This window comes from Pipra filicauda, unplaced genomic scaffold (genome assembly GCF_003945595.2).
Source record: "Pipra filicauda isolate LSUMZ 115617 unplaced genomic scaffold, ASM394559v2 scaffold81_size6448238_pilon, whole genome shotgun sequence".
Taxonomy (NCBI): Eukaryota; Metazoa; Chordata; class Aves; order Passeriformes; family Pipridae; genus Pipra; species Pipra filicauda.
The window spans coordinates 6,238,391-6,252,346 of NW_024104998.1; the positions used below are offsets into that span (position 1 = coordinate 6,238,391).

General features: G+C 50.9%; 1 protein-coding gene across 1 annotated transcript in view; it reads left to right on the plus strand.

Annotated features, from left to right (window-relative positions):
* Window positions 1–554: 554 nt before the first annotated feature.
* Window positions 555–13,956, plus strand: part of HUNK (hormonally up-regulated Neu-associated kinase) — a 46,106-nt gene continuing 32,704 nt past the window's right edge. Inside the window, exon 1 of the mRNA XM_027715403.2 lies at window positions 555–1,052. Coding sequence (XP_027571204.1) covers window positions 804–1,052 — 249 coding nt within the window. The 5' untranslated portion in view covers window positions 555–803. The remainder of the gene's footprint in view (window positions 1,053–13,956) is intronic.

The following is a 13,956-nucleotide window of genomic DNA, read 5'->3' on the forward strand; positions in this document are numbered from 1 at the left end:
GGACGCAGGCTGCGGGATGGGGTGGGTGCTCAGCCGGGATCCCGGCTCTGCAGGACAGAAGGAAGACGAAGCCAGCGGCGGGAGAGAGGAGCTGAGAGCCAGGAGGGAGAAGATGGAGAAGCGGGCAGGGAGGACGCGGAGCGGAGCCACCGGAGCAGCGGGAGCGGTCGCGCCTTTCCCCGAGGAGGACTCGGACGTGCTCGGGGAAGGGAGGTGGGGAAAAGCAACACAAAAGATACTCCCGGGCAGCAGAGCCACATGCAGAGCGAAACCACGGCCGTGCCCGGGGGCGGGAAGCCCCGAGTTAATTCCTGGGGGCGGGGAGCCCCGGGTTAATTCTCGGGAGAGCGATGCTCCGCAGCCCCGCGCTGGGATGCCGGGGGCGGGCAAGGAGGAGGGGGCAGCCGGGTTTGCAAACACCCAGATGCGCCGGGTCTGGGTCGCAGCTGCTCCCGCCGCGTGCGAGCGCATTAAATTACCTCAAAATTCAAACTGAATGAGAGACCCTTTCCCCTCCCTCCCTCCCTCCCTCCGCCGGTCCCTCCCTCTCCTTTTCCCGGTCCCTCCTCCACGCGGGCAGCGGGGCAGCAGCAGCAGGAGAAGGAGGAGGGACGGACGGACGGAGGGAGGACGGAGGGAAGGAGGGAGGGGCGGCAGCAGCAGCAGCAGCAGCCTCAGCCCGGGGCACCTCAGCCCCTCCGCCGGAGCCTCCGCCGCTCTGCCCGGAGCAACTCGGGTGACCGCCCCGCGGGCCGGGGGCAGCGGCAGGGGAAGGGGCCGGGGGACAAGGGACAGAGCCGGGCATGCCGGCGGCGGCGGGCGATGGGCTCCTGGGCGAGCCGGCGGCGGTGGCGGCGGGCGCGGAGGGGCGGCGGGCGGCGGCGGACGGGGGCTCCTTCCTGGCCGCCTGGCTGAGCGCGGCGGCGCCCCGGGAGCGGCTCCGCGACTTCCAGCACACCAAGAGGGTCGGCAACTACCTGATCGGCAGGAAGCTGGGCGAGGGATCCTTCGCCAAGGTCCGCGAGGGGCTGCATGTGCTCACCGGAGAGAAGGTACCGCGCCCTCCCGGGAGACCCTCCGGGGGGATGCTGGGGGGGAAAAGGGGATGGGAGTGGGGGTGCTGGGTCCCTGCCGGCCGGGGGGATGGATGAGCCCCCCCCGGGACAATGAGCTCCCTGGGGAGCACGGAGGAGCCCCCTGGGGAGGAGGAGACCCCCCGGAGGATGGAGGAGCACTCCTGGGAGAATAGAGGAGCTTTCTCCGAAGGTGAGCCCCCGGAGGACGGAGGGACCCCTCCGGAGGATGGAGGAGCTTCCTTGGAGGGTGAGCCCTCCAGGAGGAGGTTGGAGGAGCTTCCTTGGAGGGTGAGCCCCCCAGGAGGAGGTTGGAGAATGGAGAAGCCCCCCCCGGGCTCCCCTTGGCGCCGTCCCCCAACTTCCCGCTGCTCCGGGAGGATGGAGGAGCTTCCTTGGAGGGTGAGCCCCCCAGGAGGAGGTTGGAGGAGCCCCCGGAGGATGGAGAAGCCCCCCCCGGGCTCCCCTTGGCGCCGTCCCCCAACTTCCCGCTGCCGGCGGGAACCGGCGCTTCCCCCCGCGCCTGCAACCTCGCCTTCCCCTTGGAATAATACTTCGCTTGCCTTGACCCGTCTTCCTTTTTTTTTATTTATTTTTTAATTTTTAAATTTTAATTTTATCTTCTTCTCCCTCTCCACACCCTCTCCCTCTCCACACCCACCCCCCCTCGCTTGTTTAGGTTTTTTTTTTGTTTGGTTGGTTTGGTTTTGGGGTTGGGTTTTTTTGGGTGAGAAATGTGTTTTCCGTGGTGAGGCTCGTGCTGCTGAGGACCCGTCGCTGTGTTTAGTTTAGTCGCGACATGTCACGTGTGGGTACATGCACACGGGTGCTCGTCGGGCACCGGGGCGATGGGATGTGCTGCGGTGCCCGCAGGAGGGGGCACGGTCTGGCCGTCGCAAGTTGCTGGCACAATGCACGGCAAATCTCTCTGACGATGGGATGCACCCCGGATGGGTTTTTCCCGGAGTGCTGGTTAGAAAAGTCTGCTCAGAGTCTCCGCGTTTAGTTTGTTGTACAGAGCCCTTCCACGGAGGGTTTTGCCCATCAGTCAGGACGTGTCGCAGCGTTATAAGGAGTAGAAGGAGCTTGGCTGGAACAGTAAACAGAGCAAGGACAAGCCCCCCGGGGTCCTCTCGTGAAGAGTTGTGCTGCTCTTGTTTAGCAGCACAACTTGTAAGTCCTGTAGGAGCACCTGGGGGGGCTCAGCCTGGAGGAAGGGAGGCTCAGGGGGGACCTTCTTGCTCTCTGCAACTCCCTGACAGGAGTTTTTAGTGAAATGGGAGGCAGGCTCTTCTCCCAGGGAACAAGTGAAGATGAGAGGTCATAACCTCAAGCTGTGCCAGGGAGGTCCAGGTTGGACATCAGGAGGAATGGAAAGGGTTGCTAAACATTGGCAGGGCTGCCCTGGGAGGTTTGGAGTCCCCATCCCTGGAGGTGTCCAAGCAATGACTGGATGTGGCACTCAGTGCTCTGGGCTGGGGATCAAGGTGGGGATCGGGCACAGGCTGGACTCAGTGACCTCGGGAGGGCTTTTCCAACCTCAGTGATTCTGTGAGCTATTGAATGCTGCTTCTCCTGTATCAGCCCCTGAACAGACTGTCCCCAAAGCAGGTTGTTACTGAAAGCTCCCTGGACCAGTGGGGCTGTGCACATGTAACTCCCTCCAGCTCCAGCAGCCCTGGCACTGTGCTGCTGCCAAGATTGCACCTTGGCAATCGCATTCTTGTATTCTCGGGTAGTTATTTCCTTCTTCTTTTTTTTTTTTTTTTTCATTCCAGTAAATTTGTCACGGAGTGGGAATTAATATAGAGCTCTGAATCTCATCTTGAGAAAAATGATAAGGTTGGTGAATGTTATCATATAGGAATGCAAAAAAAAAAATGTTGCTGTCCTCTGTTACCAAGCGTGTGCTTCTCCTTGGCAACAGAAACATCCAATGATCCGCCAGTTGATAAAAGGCACATGCACACACACGTCCTCCCCACCTCCACGTTTTGGGATTGCTACATTTATCTCAGTCTGTTAAGAGGGGAAAAAAAAAAAAGACCCACCACACGCCCCTCTGTCTCAGCTCCCAGGCCTGCTGCAAGGATTGGGGTTTTTTTTGCCTTCCATCTCTTGAATAACACACACTGTGACAAAGTGACAAGCAGAAACTCAGACGAGTCACGCTTCCTTCCTGCTGAGCTGCCGTGTCCATCTCTGGACAGGCAGGATGATCCCAGAGCTGTGTCTGACCTGAGCATCAAAGGGAGCTCTTGCTGTCAGTGGGTGAAAGATCACTCACATAGTTTCAAATTCACCAATCAAAGGTCCGTCTTCCCAGAAAATTTAATTTGAGATAATGGGTAGGAGATAAGGGTTATCAATGATTTGCTTGGGGTGAGGTCCTCCCTCAGTGATGATCCTCCCTCTCAGTGGAGGGGTGAATGCTTTCCATCCCACATGGGGATTTCACCCCTGATGGACATTGGGCTCTCCTGGGCACGTTCCTGTGCCGAGCTTCCACGTTGCCCCCAGCCAAAGGCAGCTGAAACGTGCCCAGACTGGCTCTGCCTCGCAGCTGCCGGCAGCTCTGCCCACATGGAGCCCACCACAGGCGACGGGGCTCTGCCTGGGAGATGGGGGAGAGAGGGAAAACATCTGCTCACCCGGGCTCCTTCCTGCTGGAAGGAGAGGAGGCTGGGACTGGAAGGGTGTAGCAATGGGATTGGGAGCAAAAGTGCCAGGCGGTGTGAGAGTGGGGACTGTCTGTCGGCAGCAGGTTCTGTGGGAACAGGACCTTGTACATAAGAAATGTTTTGTCTCCAGCATAGCATCCTGGTGCGTGCAGGGCCACATCCATTACTAAGCTGTGTTTGTGGCCTCTGAGAAATCTCGATGTAAAGCAGCCAGGGTGCTGGGGAGATGGGTCTGACAGTGCCAGGTCGGAGCCTGAGTGACAGCGATGCTCAGCACAGACACCTCCTCCTCCAGACGTCAGGTGACTGGAGTCAGCCTGGAGTTAAGGGAGCTGTCTGAGACATGGCAGCAGCAGCTGCAGGTGACAGTTCTGTCATCCCTCCATCCCTAAACTTGTGTTGTACCAGGAGGGAAAATCCCCCCCCTTGCTCCTCCCGAGGCTGGGAATATCACTCCATAAGGGCTGGTGCTGTCCCCCATTCCATACCCTGAGTCACAAGTTGGCTGTGTGCAGTCTCCCAGTCGCTTGCTGAGGGAAAGTTGATCAGCAGGAGTGTGCACTCACTGCTCTCCCAAGTGGAGTTCAGCACAGCAGAGGGTGGAAGCACAGCCGTGTCCCACCGACAGCTCCCTGGATCAGCGGGATCGCTGCATTTTTCTAAGCTGATGCTTTATGAGCCTGTTATTCCAGGATTAGTGCCTGCATGTGTTTTGAAAGGGAAAAAAAAGAACCAATCGACATCTGATTTTTTTACCTTGTAAAGCCACTGTTGAGCCAAGGACATTGCCTAAATTCAATAAAATTGCCCTAAGAATGTGAAGTAGAGTCTTACTGCTGATGTTTGGTAGCTGTTCTGGCAGAGCCTGGGCCCTTATGGTCACTGAAATGTCTGACTTTAGCGAGGGGAGCCCAAACAGGTTTTGATTTGCAGCAGACTTTAGCAACTCCACAGGAGTTAATGTGCATTGTTGTTTCAGAAAATGGTGTGTTTAGGAATGAAATCCGTGGATTAATGAGTCCCCAGCTAGGCTTGGATCCACTGCACCGACACAATGCATTGTACAGAATCGAGGCAGCGTGGGGTGGGTGCCAAAAATCTGCCATTACCTCACCCTGACATTACTAGAAGCTAAAAGGGTCTTGGAGAGAGCATGGGACGGTGCATTCTGTGGGCCAAACGCTGGTTGCTTTAGCGGGGCAGCTGATGGATGATGCCCTTTGAGTGACCTGTGTGGGACGGGACTCGGCAGCTCCCGCAAGCTCAGGGGGGTGAGCTGAGGTGAGATGTTTAAACCTTCCCCGTGAAGGTTTTTATCAGTGGGCTTTAAAGCACGTCCCTCCCAGTGCTGCTTGTGGTTTGTGCTGCCACAGTGCCAGGCATGTTATTATTTTCTGGGCTTGCAGAACTGATGCAATTAAGTGTACTTTAGCTGAGCGCACGGGAATGTTGAACAGATTACTCTTTCCATGGCTTTTGAATAGAATATCGCAGCCTATAATCTGACATTTTGGGGTAAAGGGCTGATTTGTCAGCTTGGCTCAGGCAGTCTTTATTGCTAATCCTAAGGAAACATCGTTCCTCTGCGAAGAGCAAGCCAATTTAGCTTTAAATTGTGGCTCTGGAGCCCTGCTGAGTGAGCTGTATTCGGGTAACTTTGGGAGCCTGTGCACAATATGCCCTTGGATTGTTCCAAGCCTTCTGCTGATGGCTCAGGAGGGTCAGTCACTGGGCAGAGGGAATGAGGCAAAGGCAGATATCGCAATATACTGATTTTTTGCACTCTTAGGCAGCTGAGAGTATGCTGCCATCCCTGTGGTGGGGTGAGGGGGGGGTCTGTCAGCAGAATGATTAATTGTGTTATCTATTATGTTATTTCCTGTGGATCCCAATAGCTGTGCAGCACTGCGGAGTGACAATGTATTGACAATATATTGAGCCCAAGTTCCTGTAAACAAACCCGAGCCAAGATTATACTCAACTCCCTTTTTGGTGTAATCTTTGGCACTAGAAAAAAAGAGTCCCTAAGGAGAATTGGATCGTTTGATTTCTCATCCACCGAAAGCTTTGTTTATCACTTTTTTTAGCACTATTGTTAAGCTGGAACAAGGTACATTTTTAGTCACAGTTAATCAAGTGGCTTTCTGCAACAGTGGGAAGCAGTGGCTAAAAATACAATTTTACCAGTTTCTTCTATGAAGGCAAAGCAATTAATATTAAAAGTGGCCTTTTCACAGAAGAGTTCGCATTCAGAATGTGTTCCTGTATTAAAAAGCGAAGAAAAACTAAAAAGAAGAGGTGTGTTTGGGCCCCCTGGAGGAGCTGGGGTGGGTGGGTGGGCAGAGCAGCCTCCCTGCAGAGAGCTGGAAATGCCTCTTTGCGTCACAGTGTTAATTTTGCCTTGATAAATTCACTGGGACTTCAGGGAATGGAGACTTGGTCGCCAAAGGCCTTTGGGTGTGTTGGTAGGGGAGATGTTGCCCTGCTGATGCCCTGGGTAACCCTTCTTCCCTTGGGGGCATAGGGGAAACCAACTCTGGTGGGGGCTTCCTATTAAGGGCTTCTGGGCTGGGGCTGTCAGCCCTGTGTGTATCCCAAAATCCAGCAGTAGTCCTGGCTTAAAACCTGGGAAAATGGGTTCAGACTCATGTACAGTTCTAGGTTTTTTTACCTTTGTCAGAGATCTGAGTTTTGGGGGCCCTGTATGTGTGTGTGGTGTCCCTTTCAACCCCCAAGTCACTTCATTGCAAACAAAAGCTGAGTTTCTAAGGTGCCTGCTGTTTTTTCACTTCGAGCCTTTTTTTTTTCTCCCACAGGTATTGTGGGGTTGCAGGTAAAACTGAGAGACCTGGAATTCCTTCATTGTTTTCAGGGGCTCTGAGGGTGAAGCTGTAGGATTTTAATTTGAAATTTGATCTGTTATTTGTGTTCTTCCCCCAGTGATGCTTGTACATCAGTTTCCTGGCTGTGTTTGTTCTGTCACTCTTAAATGTTTAGTTAGTAGTTCTCTCCTTACCTGTTTCTCTACATACTTTCAAATATTTATCTCTATCAAACAAACAAAAAAAAAAAATCCTGTTTTGAAAAGCTCTGCAAATCCACAGGGTGGCTTTTCCCCAGAATGCTGTTCACCTTCATTAACAGCTGCCAACTGTTGCACCTGGATGCTGTGCCACTCTTAATTACACACACCAAGGAAAGAAAAGGAGGGTGTTTCTTGCAGCCTGAATTTTGCCATTTTCTTGCTGCCCAGCATCTGCTCTCACAGCTTTGGCACTGTTCTTTTCCCAGAGGTTTGTGTCTGTGTGTGCAGATACATGATTTGTACTGAACCTACACATATGTTGTGAACATATAATGCTCCAGGAAATGATTTGGAGAGTCATGGTTGCAATGGCAGCACTGAGGACTCGTCTGGGAGTGGGACCAGGAGATAGGTTGCTGTGTCAGCTTAGCATTCCCTGAGAAGTTATGGAGCTTGCAGGAGTTTGGCATAAGGCAGAGTGAAGCCAAACTGCTGGCGTGCTCCCACCTGCTCAGTTCAGCTGCTCATGGTTCACCTGGAGAATAACCAATTCACTGGTTGTAAAGCCACACACTTCCCCCGTCCTGTCCTGTGTTGCACACTGGGTGTAAGCAGGAATGAGCTTGGGAAGGCCAGAGAGCCTCTTCATTAATGCAGTCTGGCTTCCAGGAAGATTGCCTTAATGTTTTCCAGCTGTGGCTTGCAACTTGTTCTGGGATGAGCTGAATGGATGCACATGTGGCAGTTCCTTATCCTCTTGAGATAATCTGCTTTCAAGTCTACATTCAGCAGTTTTAAGGATGTTGGTAACAGTGTGTGTCAGCAATGTGCTTCTTTTCCTACAGACTCCCAGCTTCAGTGGCATATGCAGGGTGGAAGGAGTGTTTAGGTTGAATTGATACCAGGTGTGGTTCTTCCATCTGGGTCCGTGTGTTTGTTCTTGCAAGTTTTGTATTTTTACCGTGTTTAATGATATGTAAAGCTTTATGCCTGTTCTTGTAGGCATGTGTTACCCATAAATGTCCTGGTAATTAAGGATTGCAGTGTCTCCTCTCACACCAGTGACCCGGAGAACGCCACTGCAGCCTCTTGGTTTCGGCAGATGCAGCACGTCTGTGCCCCTCTGCCCTCCTGAGCTGCTTGTTTGCCTGCAGTGGGGAAGATGCAGGGTATTAATGAGCAGCACTTGCTCTTCACAAGGATATAACCCCAGCAGGGAAGCAGTCGTGAGATGGTGTGACAAACCTTCTGGTGACTGAAGTGTAGCAGTCTGCCTCAAACCCAAGCTGTTGTGTTGTATGAACAGTGGCATAAAAATGAGATGAGAGTTTATGTGCTGACTGCGCTGTTCTTCAAGGTTATGGGGAAGCATCTAAAGCTGTCCAAAGCCAGGAACTGGGGAGTTACCAGCCAGAAGCTGAATTAGGTGGATTGCAGTGTTGGTGCTCACCTGGCAGCACGGGATACAACTGCACCAAAGTGAACTGGCTGGGCTCAGGCTGTCCTGGCAGTGCTGTTCTGCTTGCAGGGCTGCTGCACTTTGCCTTCCTTCAGCTCCACATTGGCTCAGCTATTATTTTCTGGTAAGCTAAAGAGCAAAAAAACCCAAACCTCCCAAATCTGTGGCTCTAAAACAGGTCCTGCTGTGTTTCCCCACTGGGTTCTCTGATCTCCTTGAGGGTATGAACCTGGTGCTGTGGGTGGTTTTGGTGAGCTGATGGAGGTCATGATGATGGAGAGAGACAGGATGGCTCTTCTGGAGTGAGAGAGGCCAACATCACAAACACAGTTCTGGGGCCCACACTGCAACAGAGGTCCCCCTTTCTAAGCTGGTGCAGTGAATCCCTGCAAAACCTGTGTGCTGATCTGTGCTCGGTGCTGTCAGAGAACAGGATCAAACCTCACCTTCATGGAAAGAGCCTGGGAGGAGTTTCCGTGGTCCCCCAGGGAAACCACCTGCAAAAAATTAACAGGAAGCTGGTGCTGCCCTGACCAAAGTCCCCTTTGCTGTCAGTGCTTTGCCCTGCTGAGCTCTGGGGTCAGACACCTTTGATGCTACACCTGGTGTGGCTTCTTCTCATTTGCAGGATCAGAGCTACTGGCACAGTGAGAGAATCACTGCAACAAAGAGAACTAAAAAAAGCTAAGTTATATAAAATAAAGTTCCTTTGCTCTCTGTCTGTTGTGGAAGATTGTCATGGAAACATTTTTTTCAGAGAATAAATTTATTTTCTGTGAATAATGTCCACAGAGCTGAGGGAGAGAACATATTATTTATATATATATATATATAAAAACTTCATTGGAGACACGTTTTCCTTGGCTCCCAGCAGTTGTAAATGTTTCATCTACTGTGTTTTAAATCACTACAAAGGAGGGTATTACCTGAGCCTCAAAAGCAGTGGCTCTGGGGTTTCTGGCTGTTGTTTTTTCTCTTCCTTAAAGCCAGAAAGCTGCTGTTGGTATTAAATCAGGGACACTTAGCCTTCCATAAGTCCAGTTCTGCATTAGATCACTAAAATGTGAAACAGGGGCTGTTTAATATGAAACACATCCCGAGTCCCTGATCAGGAAAACGGGAAGCCACGTTAGCTGCCAGGTTTCTCCTGTAGGGATTGGTGCTGGAGCAGTGTCATTGGGTATCAGTCCTCTGATTCTGCTTCCCCGCTTGTAACCTGAGATCTTCATCCGTCTCCCTGTGACAGGAGAAGTTTTCAGCCTTGGGAAGGCAAGTTGTGGTTTATCAGAAGCAGCTGGATGGGACACGGCTCGCTTGCATCATCTGTGCCCTTCCAAGCCTCAGCTCCTGTGGCTGCCTCTTGACCCAACAGCCTGTTAGGGACACATCTGGGTGGAAGGGACCTCCCCTTCCCAGCAGTTGTCCCACTGGGTGGAGGGAGCCTCCTGTTCCCAGCAGTTGCCACACTGGCCGCCTCCAGGAGTGGTTGTGAGTAGCCATGGATTTCCATGGATGTGAGGTGAAGACCTTGCTGGTCTGAAGGGGTTTTCCATCTGCTTTCCGTGTGCCTGTGTGACAGGCCCTGAAGAATGTCTTCCCTGTTGGCTCATCATACCTTGAGTTCAAAGAGTTTTCCTCTGCAGAGCTGGGCATGCCAGTCCTACCTTATGAATGGGGGTCAGAAAGCCCTTTTCTGGAAAACACTGAGAATCTGGAAAGTGACACTTGATGGATATTTTCCATGTCAGTGGCAAGGCAAACCCATCTGTCCAGGGATTCAAGAGACACACTTTCTCCTTGCAGGGGATGTCTCCGGCCCGGAGGCTGGTTTGACAAGCTCCTAAGTATTTCTTTTGGAACCTCTTCGGTGCATCCTCGTGCATCTCTGTGTCTGGCTTTCTGCCACCTCTACTTTCATCAGTCTCTGCATAATCTCTCTTGACTTGTGCAGATATCTTTGGAGGCCAGGGAGGTAAAAATGTGCTCCTCTCCCTCGGGGATGCAGTTATAGCTCCCCCATTAATTAGCTGACCAAGAGAGCACTGAGGGGTTGCTGGAATTGATTTCTTTCTGCCGAAGGCGAGACAGTTCCCCGCCGTGACCCACTCAAGACAAGCCATGTGTTCCTTCCCAGGGATGGGGCTGTTCTGTATTCCTGCTTCCCAGGCTGTGCTCTGACCCTGTGGCATCCGTGCCTTGAACAAAATCCTGCTGCTTTGGACATGCAGGGCCAAGGAAAAAATGTGGGGTTTGGAGGTTTCTTTTCAGGGTGGCTGGGTGGGGGCAGGATTGTGGCACCCCCCTTGCCCCAAAACCATCTCCCACTGGTCCCTGAGCTCTAAAGGTCCAGCTGTTCCAGGTGGCACAGACACTGGCAGGTCAGGATGTGTCTGGCACTTCACGTTAGCATTCTCCTAATTAAATACTTTGAGCTTCAGTCAGCTACTGCAACAAACAGTTCCTGGACCTCAGACTGTTCTGAAGCTCTTTTCATAACTCTTCCCAAAATTTGAACATTGTTTTGGAATTACTGGCACCAGAACTGGATGCAGTAATCTAATAATAGTCCCCAGTGCCTTGGACAGGTGTAATTAATACCTTTTCTTGCTTTAACGAATACATCCTGCTTATGGTTGTAGGGATTATGTTTAAGTTGGCTGTGGCATCAAGAGGATTTATGATCGTTTGCTTATCTCAAGTGCTCCTGAATACCTTTCTGCACTGCTGGATACTGTCATTTTCAGGCTGTAGGGAATGGGAAGATGTTCTTTTTATCCCCTGGCCATTTGATTCATTCTGTTCAGGCTGCCGTGGATGTGAAGTATGTGAGGGAGTGTACTCAGAGCTGCTTTCTGGTTTGGAAGAGTTTGTTTCATCAGGGGCTGATTTCAGGCTTTCCTGACTGTCTGGTGTGCCAGCAGAGAGAGTGGCCTTCTGCCTGCTGAGACATTTATCCTGTACTTGTCTCTACAGCTGGTTTTGTGTATTGCTAAGCCCAAAACTCTTGGCTTGCACTGTCAGAGGCTCAGAAGAAAAGAGAATACCTTAACAGAAGTGCTACCTTTTCTGATTGCTGATTTTACTAAATATCAGAGCAAATGCCAAAATAAACCTGTATATTCAGCTGCCCTGCAAATAGCAGATACAAATCTATGAAAGACTGAATCTTGCCACTCAAGTGATGATATTATATATCAAACTATTACATATATATTATATTTTATGTGTTATTTCACAATATAATATATTACAATATTATAATATGTAATTATATTACATTATATATATTTGATATATCAAGAGATTATGTTCCTTGTTTAACATAAAACCTCAACACTTCTCTGTGTAGCTGCTGAGCATCCTTTTCACACTGTGTGCACATGTTTAACTCAACCTCTGTCCCCCTGCTCCATTCGTGGCAAGCAGACAAGGCAGATGTATAAAAGTCTCACAGAACTGGATGGTACAGGCTGCAAGGTAATTTAGCAAAGGCCTAACATGGAGCATGTTACCTTTTTTTATGGTTTCAATGTGTTCAGTCTCATGGGGAGAGTTAAGTTTGTGTTCCTGTCATGTTGTCTTGTGTCACCTGTGCCTGACAGTCCTGAGGGAAGAGCTGTGATTTCTCTCTGTCCTTGCTGAAGGGCACAGTTTGTCAAGTTCTGGTGTGCATTTGCTTGGATGATCCTTTTCTTTACTGCTTTGTTCCTTAAGATACTGGAACTTGCTATATAAGTTCCTTTACTGCACTGTAAAATTTGCTAAGCTGTAGCAGTTGAAGGAAAGAATAAACGCTACCCAGAGAATGAAGTTGGCATTTTCCAACCCTTGGATTCAGTTGTGAAAAGTAACTTGTTACATGCCTGGCTGGTTGGTTGCCCAAATTGAGATGCCCTTGAAGGGACTGCTGACAATTGTGCAGGCTTCAAAGTTAGGTCTGTGTAATATGATTTGAGTTGGCCACCCAAAATCACCAGCTGGTTTTGAAAACGAAGCTCAGATTTTTGTGGTGAGAACAGTGGTAAATTCAAAGCAAGCTGCAAATGATGCCAGACAGCTATCACTGGGAGTGAGGGAAAAAAGGAACTCAATTCATTGCCTTCTTGGGCACATTAAAAAAAAAACACAAAAAAACACAAAAAAACACAAAAAACTGGAGATGGTCTTGCAGTACTAATGGCTGTAAAATATCTCCGTGGTCTGGCTCTTTGTCTCATTCTCCTGGCAAAGCTTAAACTGAACAATAAAAGTTTGTGGGTTTAGGTGCACAAGTCCATATCTCAGGCCTTCCAGTTGCTTGTCCCCTGAGCTGTGCCCTGTAGCCCGTGACTCTGAACTTCCTTGGCATGGTCAGGGTGCCATCTCCAGCAAGTCTGCCAAAATAGACCCTAGCAGGGAAAAAAAAAGGGGGAGAAAAAGACAGAAAAAAAGGCTGGGTGGTTGTCCCTCCAACAGCTGAATACTCCTTTCGACAGTTGAGGTTCCTTCTCTTGTGCTCTGTGGTCTCCTGGCCAAATCCCACAGCGCCTGCTGGATTCCTTTTCAAACCAGTTTCCCCTCCATTCAGCCAGAGCTCCCTTTGGCAGCAGCCAGCAGGAACTGCCTCCCTCTCAGTCGGACTTAGGAGGGAATTTGCAGAAGGAAACAATCCGAGTGGTCGGGTAAGTGGAGAAAGCTCTTTAAAAGTCCCCAAGATGTCATACCCTGGCTCTGCAAGGTCACGTGCCATCCTCTGTTCCCTGCAAAGTTAAACATGTTCTAACATTATTTGCCAAGCTGGGGCCACCGCTGTGAAACTGTTCCTCTGGTTGTTATCGCAGGCGTGTGACGTGAGCATTGTTCGGGGCCTCTTGGCCTCGGCTCCTCAGATGGGTCCTTGAGAAAACCTGTTTTCTGGCAAACAGGAAGGCAAGTGCTGAGGGGCGTCTCACAGGCCAAGAGACAGCCTGTGCAGAGACCTGGCAAACCAGGAACCCGAGGCTGAACTCACCCCTGGGCGCTCCGAGTGCCGAAGTCCCTGCTGGTCACGGGCTTGTCACTGGGGTTTGATTCAGGTGGAATCATGATGTGTCAACAAGGCAAAGATTGAGATTCACCAGGGAAAGTCAGGCAGGGGGATTGATGTTTTTACAGTAGTGGCTTGAATAAAGCTCTTTGCATCTTGGGGAGGGAACAACCAACCAAAAAAACAGGAATTCAGTTGGCCTTCCACCAGTTTTGTGTGTTGGTGAGCTTGGATCTCCCCTCCTGCCCCGGCAGTACTCTGGTTTTGTGTTCAGCTTCATCCTGGCACCCAGCATGTGGTTTCCCAGCAGCAGCACACAGCAGGCATGCCATGCCTTGAATCTCTTACTGAAGCACAGCAGAAGTTGAAAAATGGGAGCTTTCAAAGCAGAATTCCAGCACCGAGGAGTATTTATGGAGGGTCAGCTCACAGAAACAAGCTGTCTTGGTAGGACTGAGCAGCAGCCTGAGGAAGCAGCCTCAGGCTGGGACATGCCTGAGGTGTGTGTGAGCCACCTTCCCTGCTTTGTGGCAATTCCATGTGTCAAGGCACGAGTGCTCACAGAGGGGATGCAAAATGAGTTTTCTCAGGGTGCAGCAGTGATCCAGCAACCAAAGGCTCCCGGGTTTCTCCTGGCAACGTTTGGTCCTTTAAACTGTTCCTTCTTGCTTTCCCTCGGGGCCGTGCTGTGAGTGTTTTCGTGCAGTTTGGTG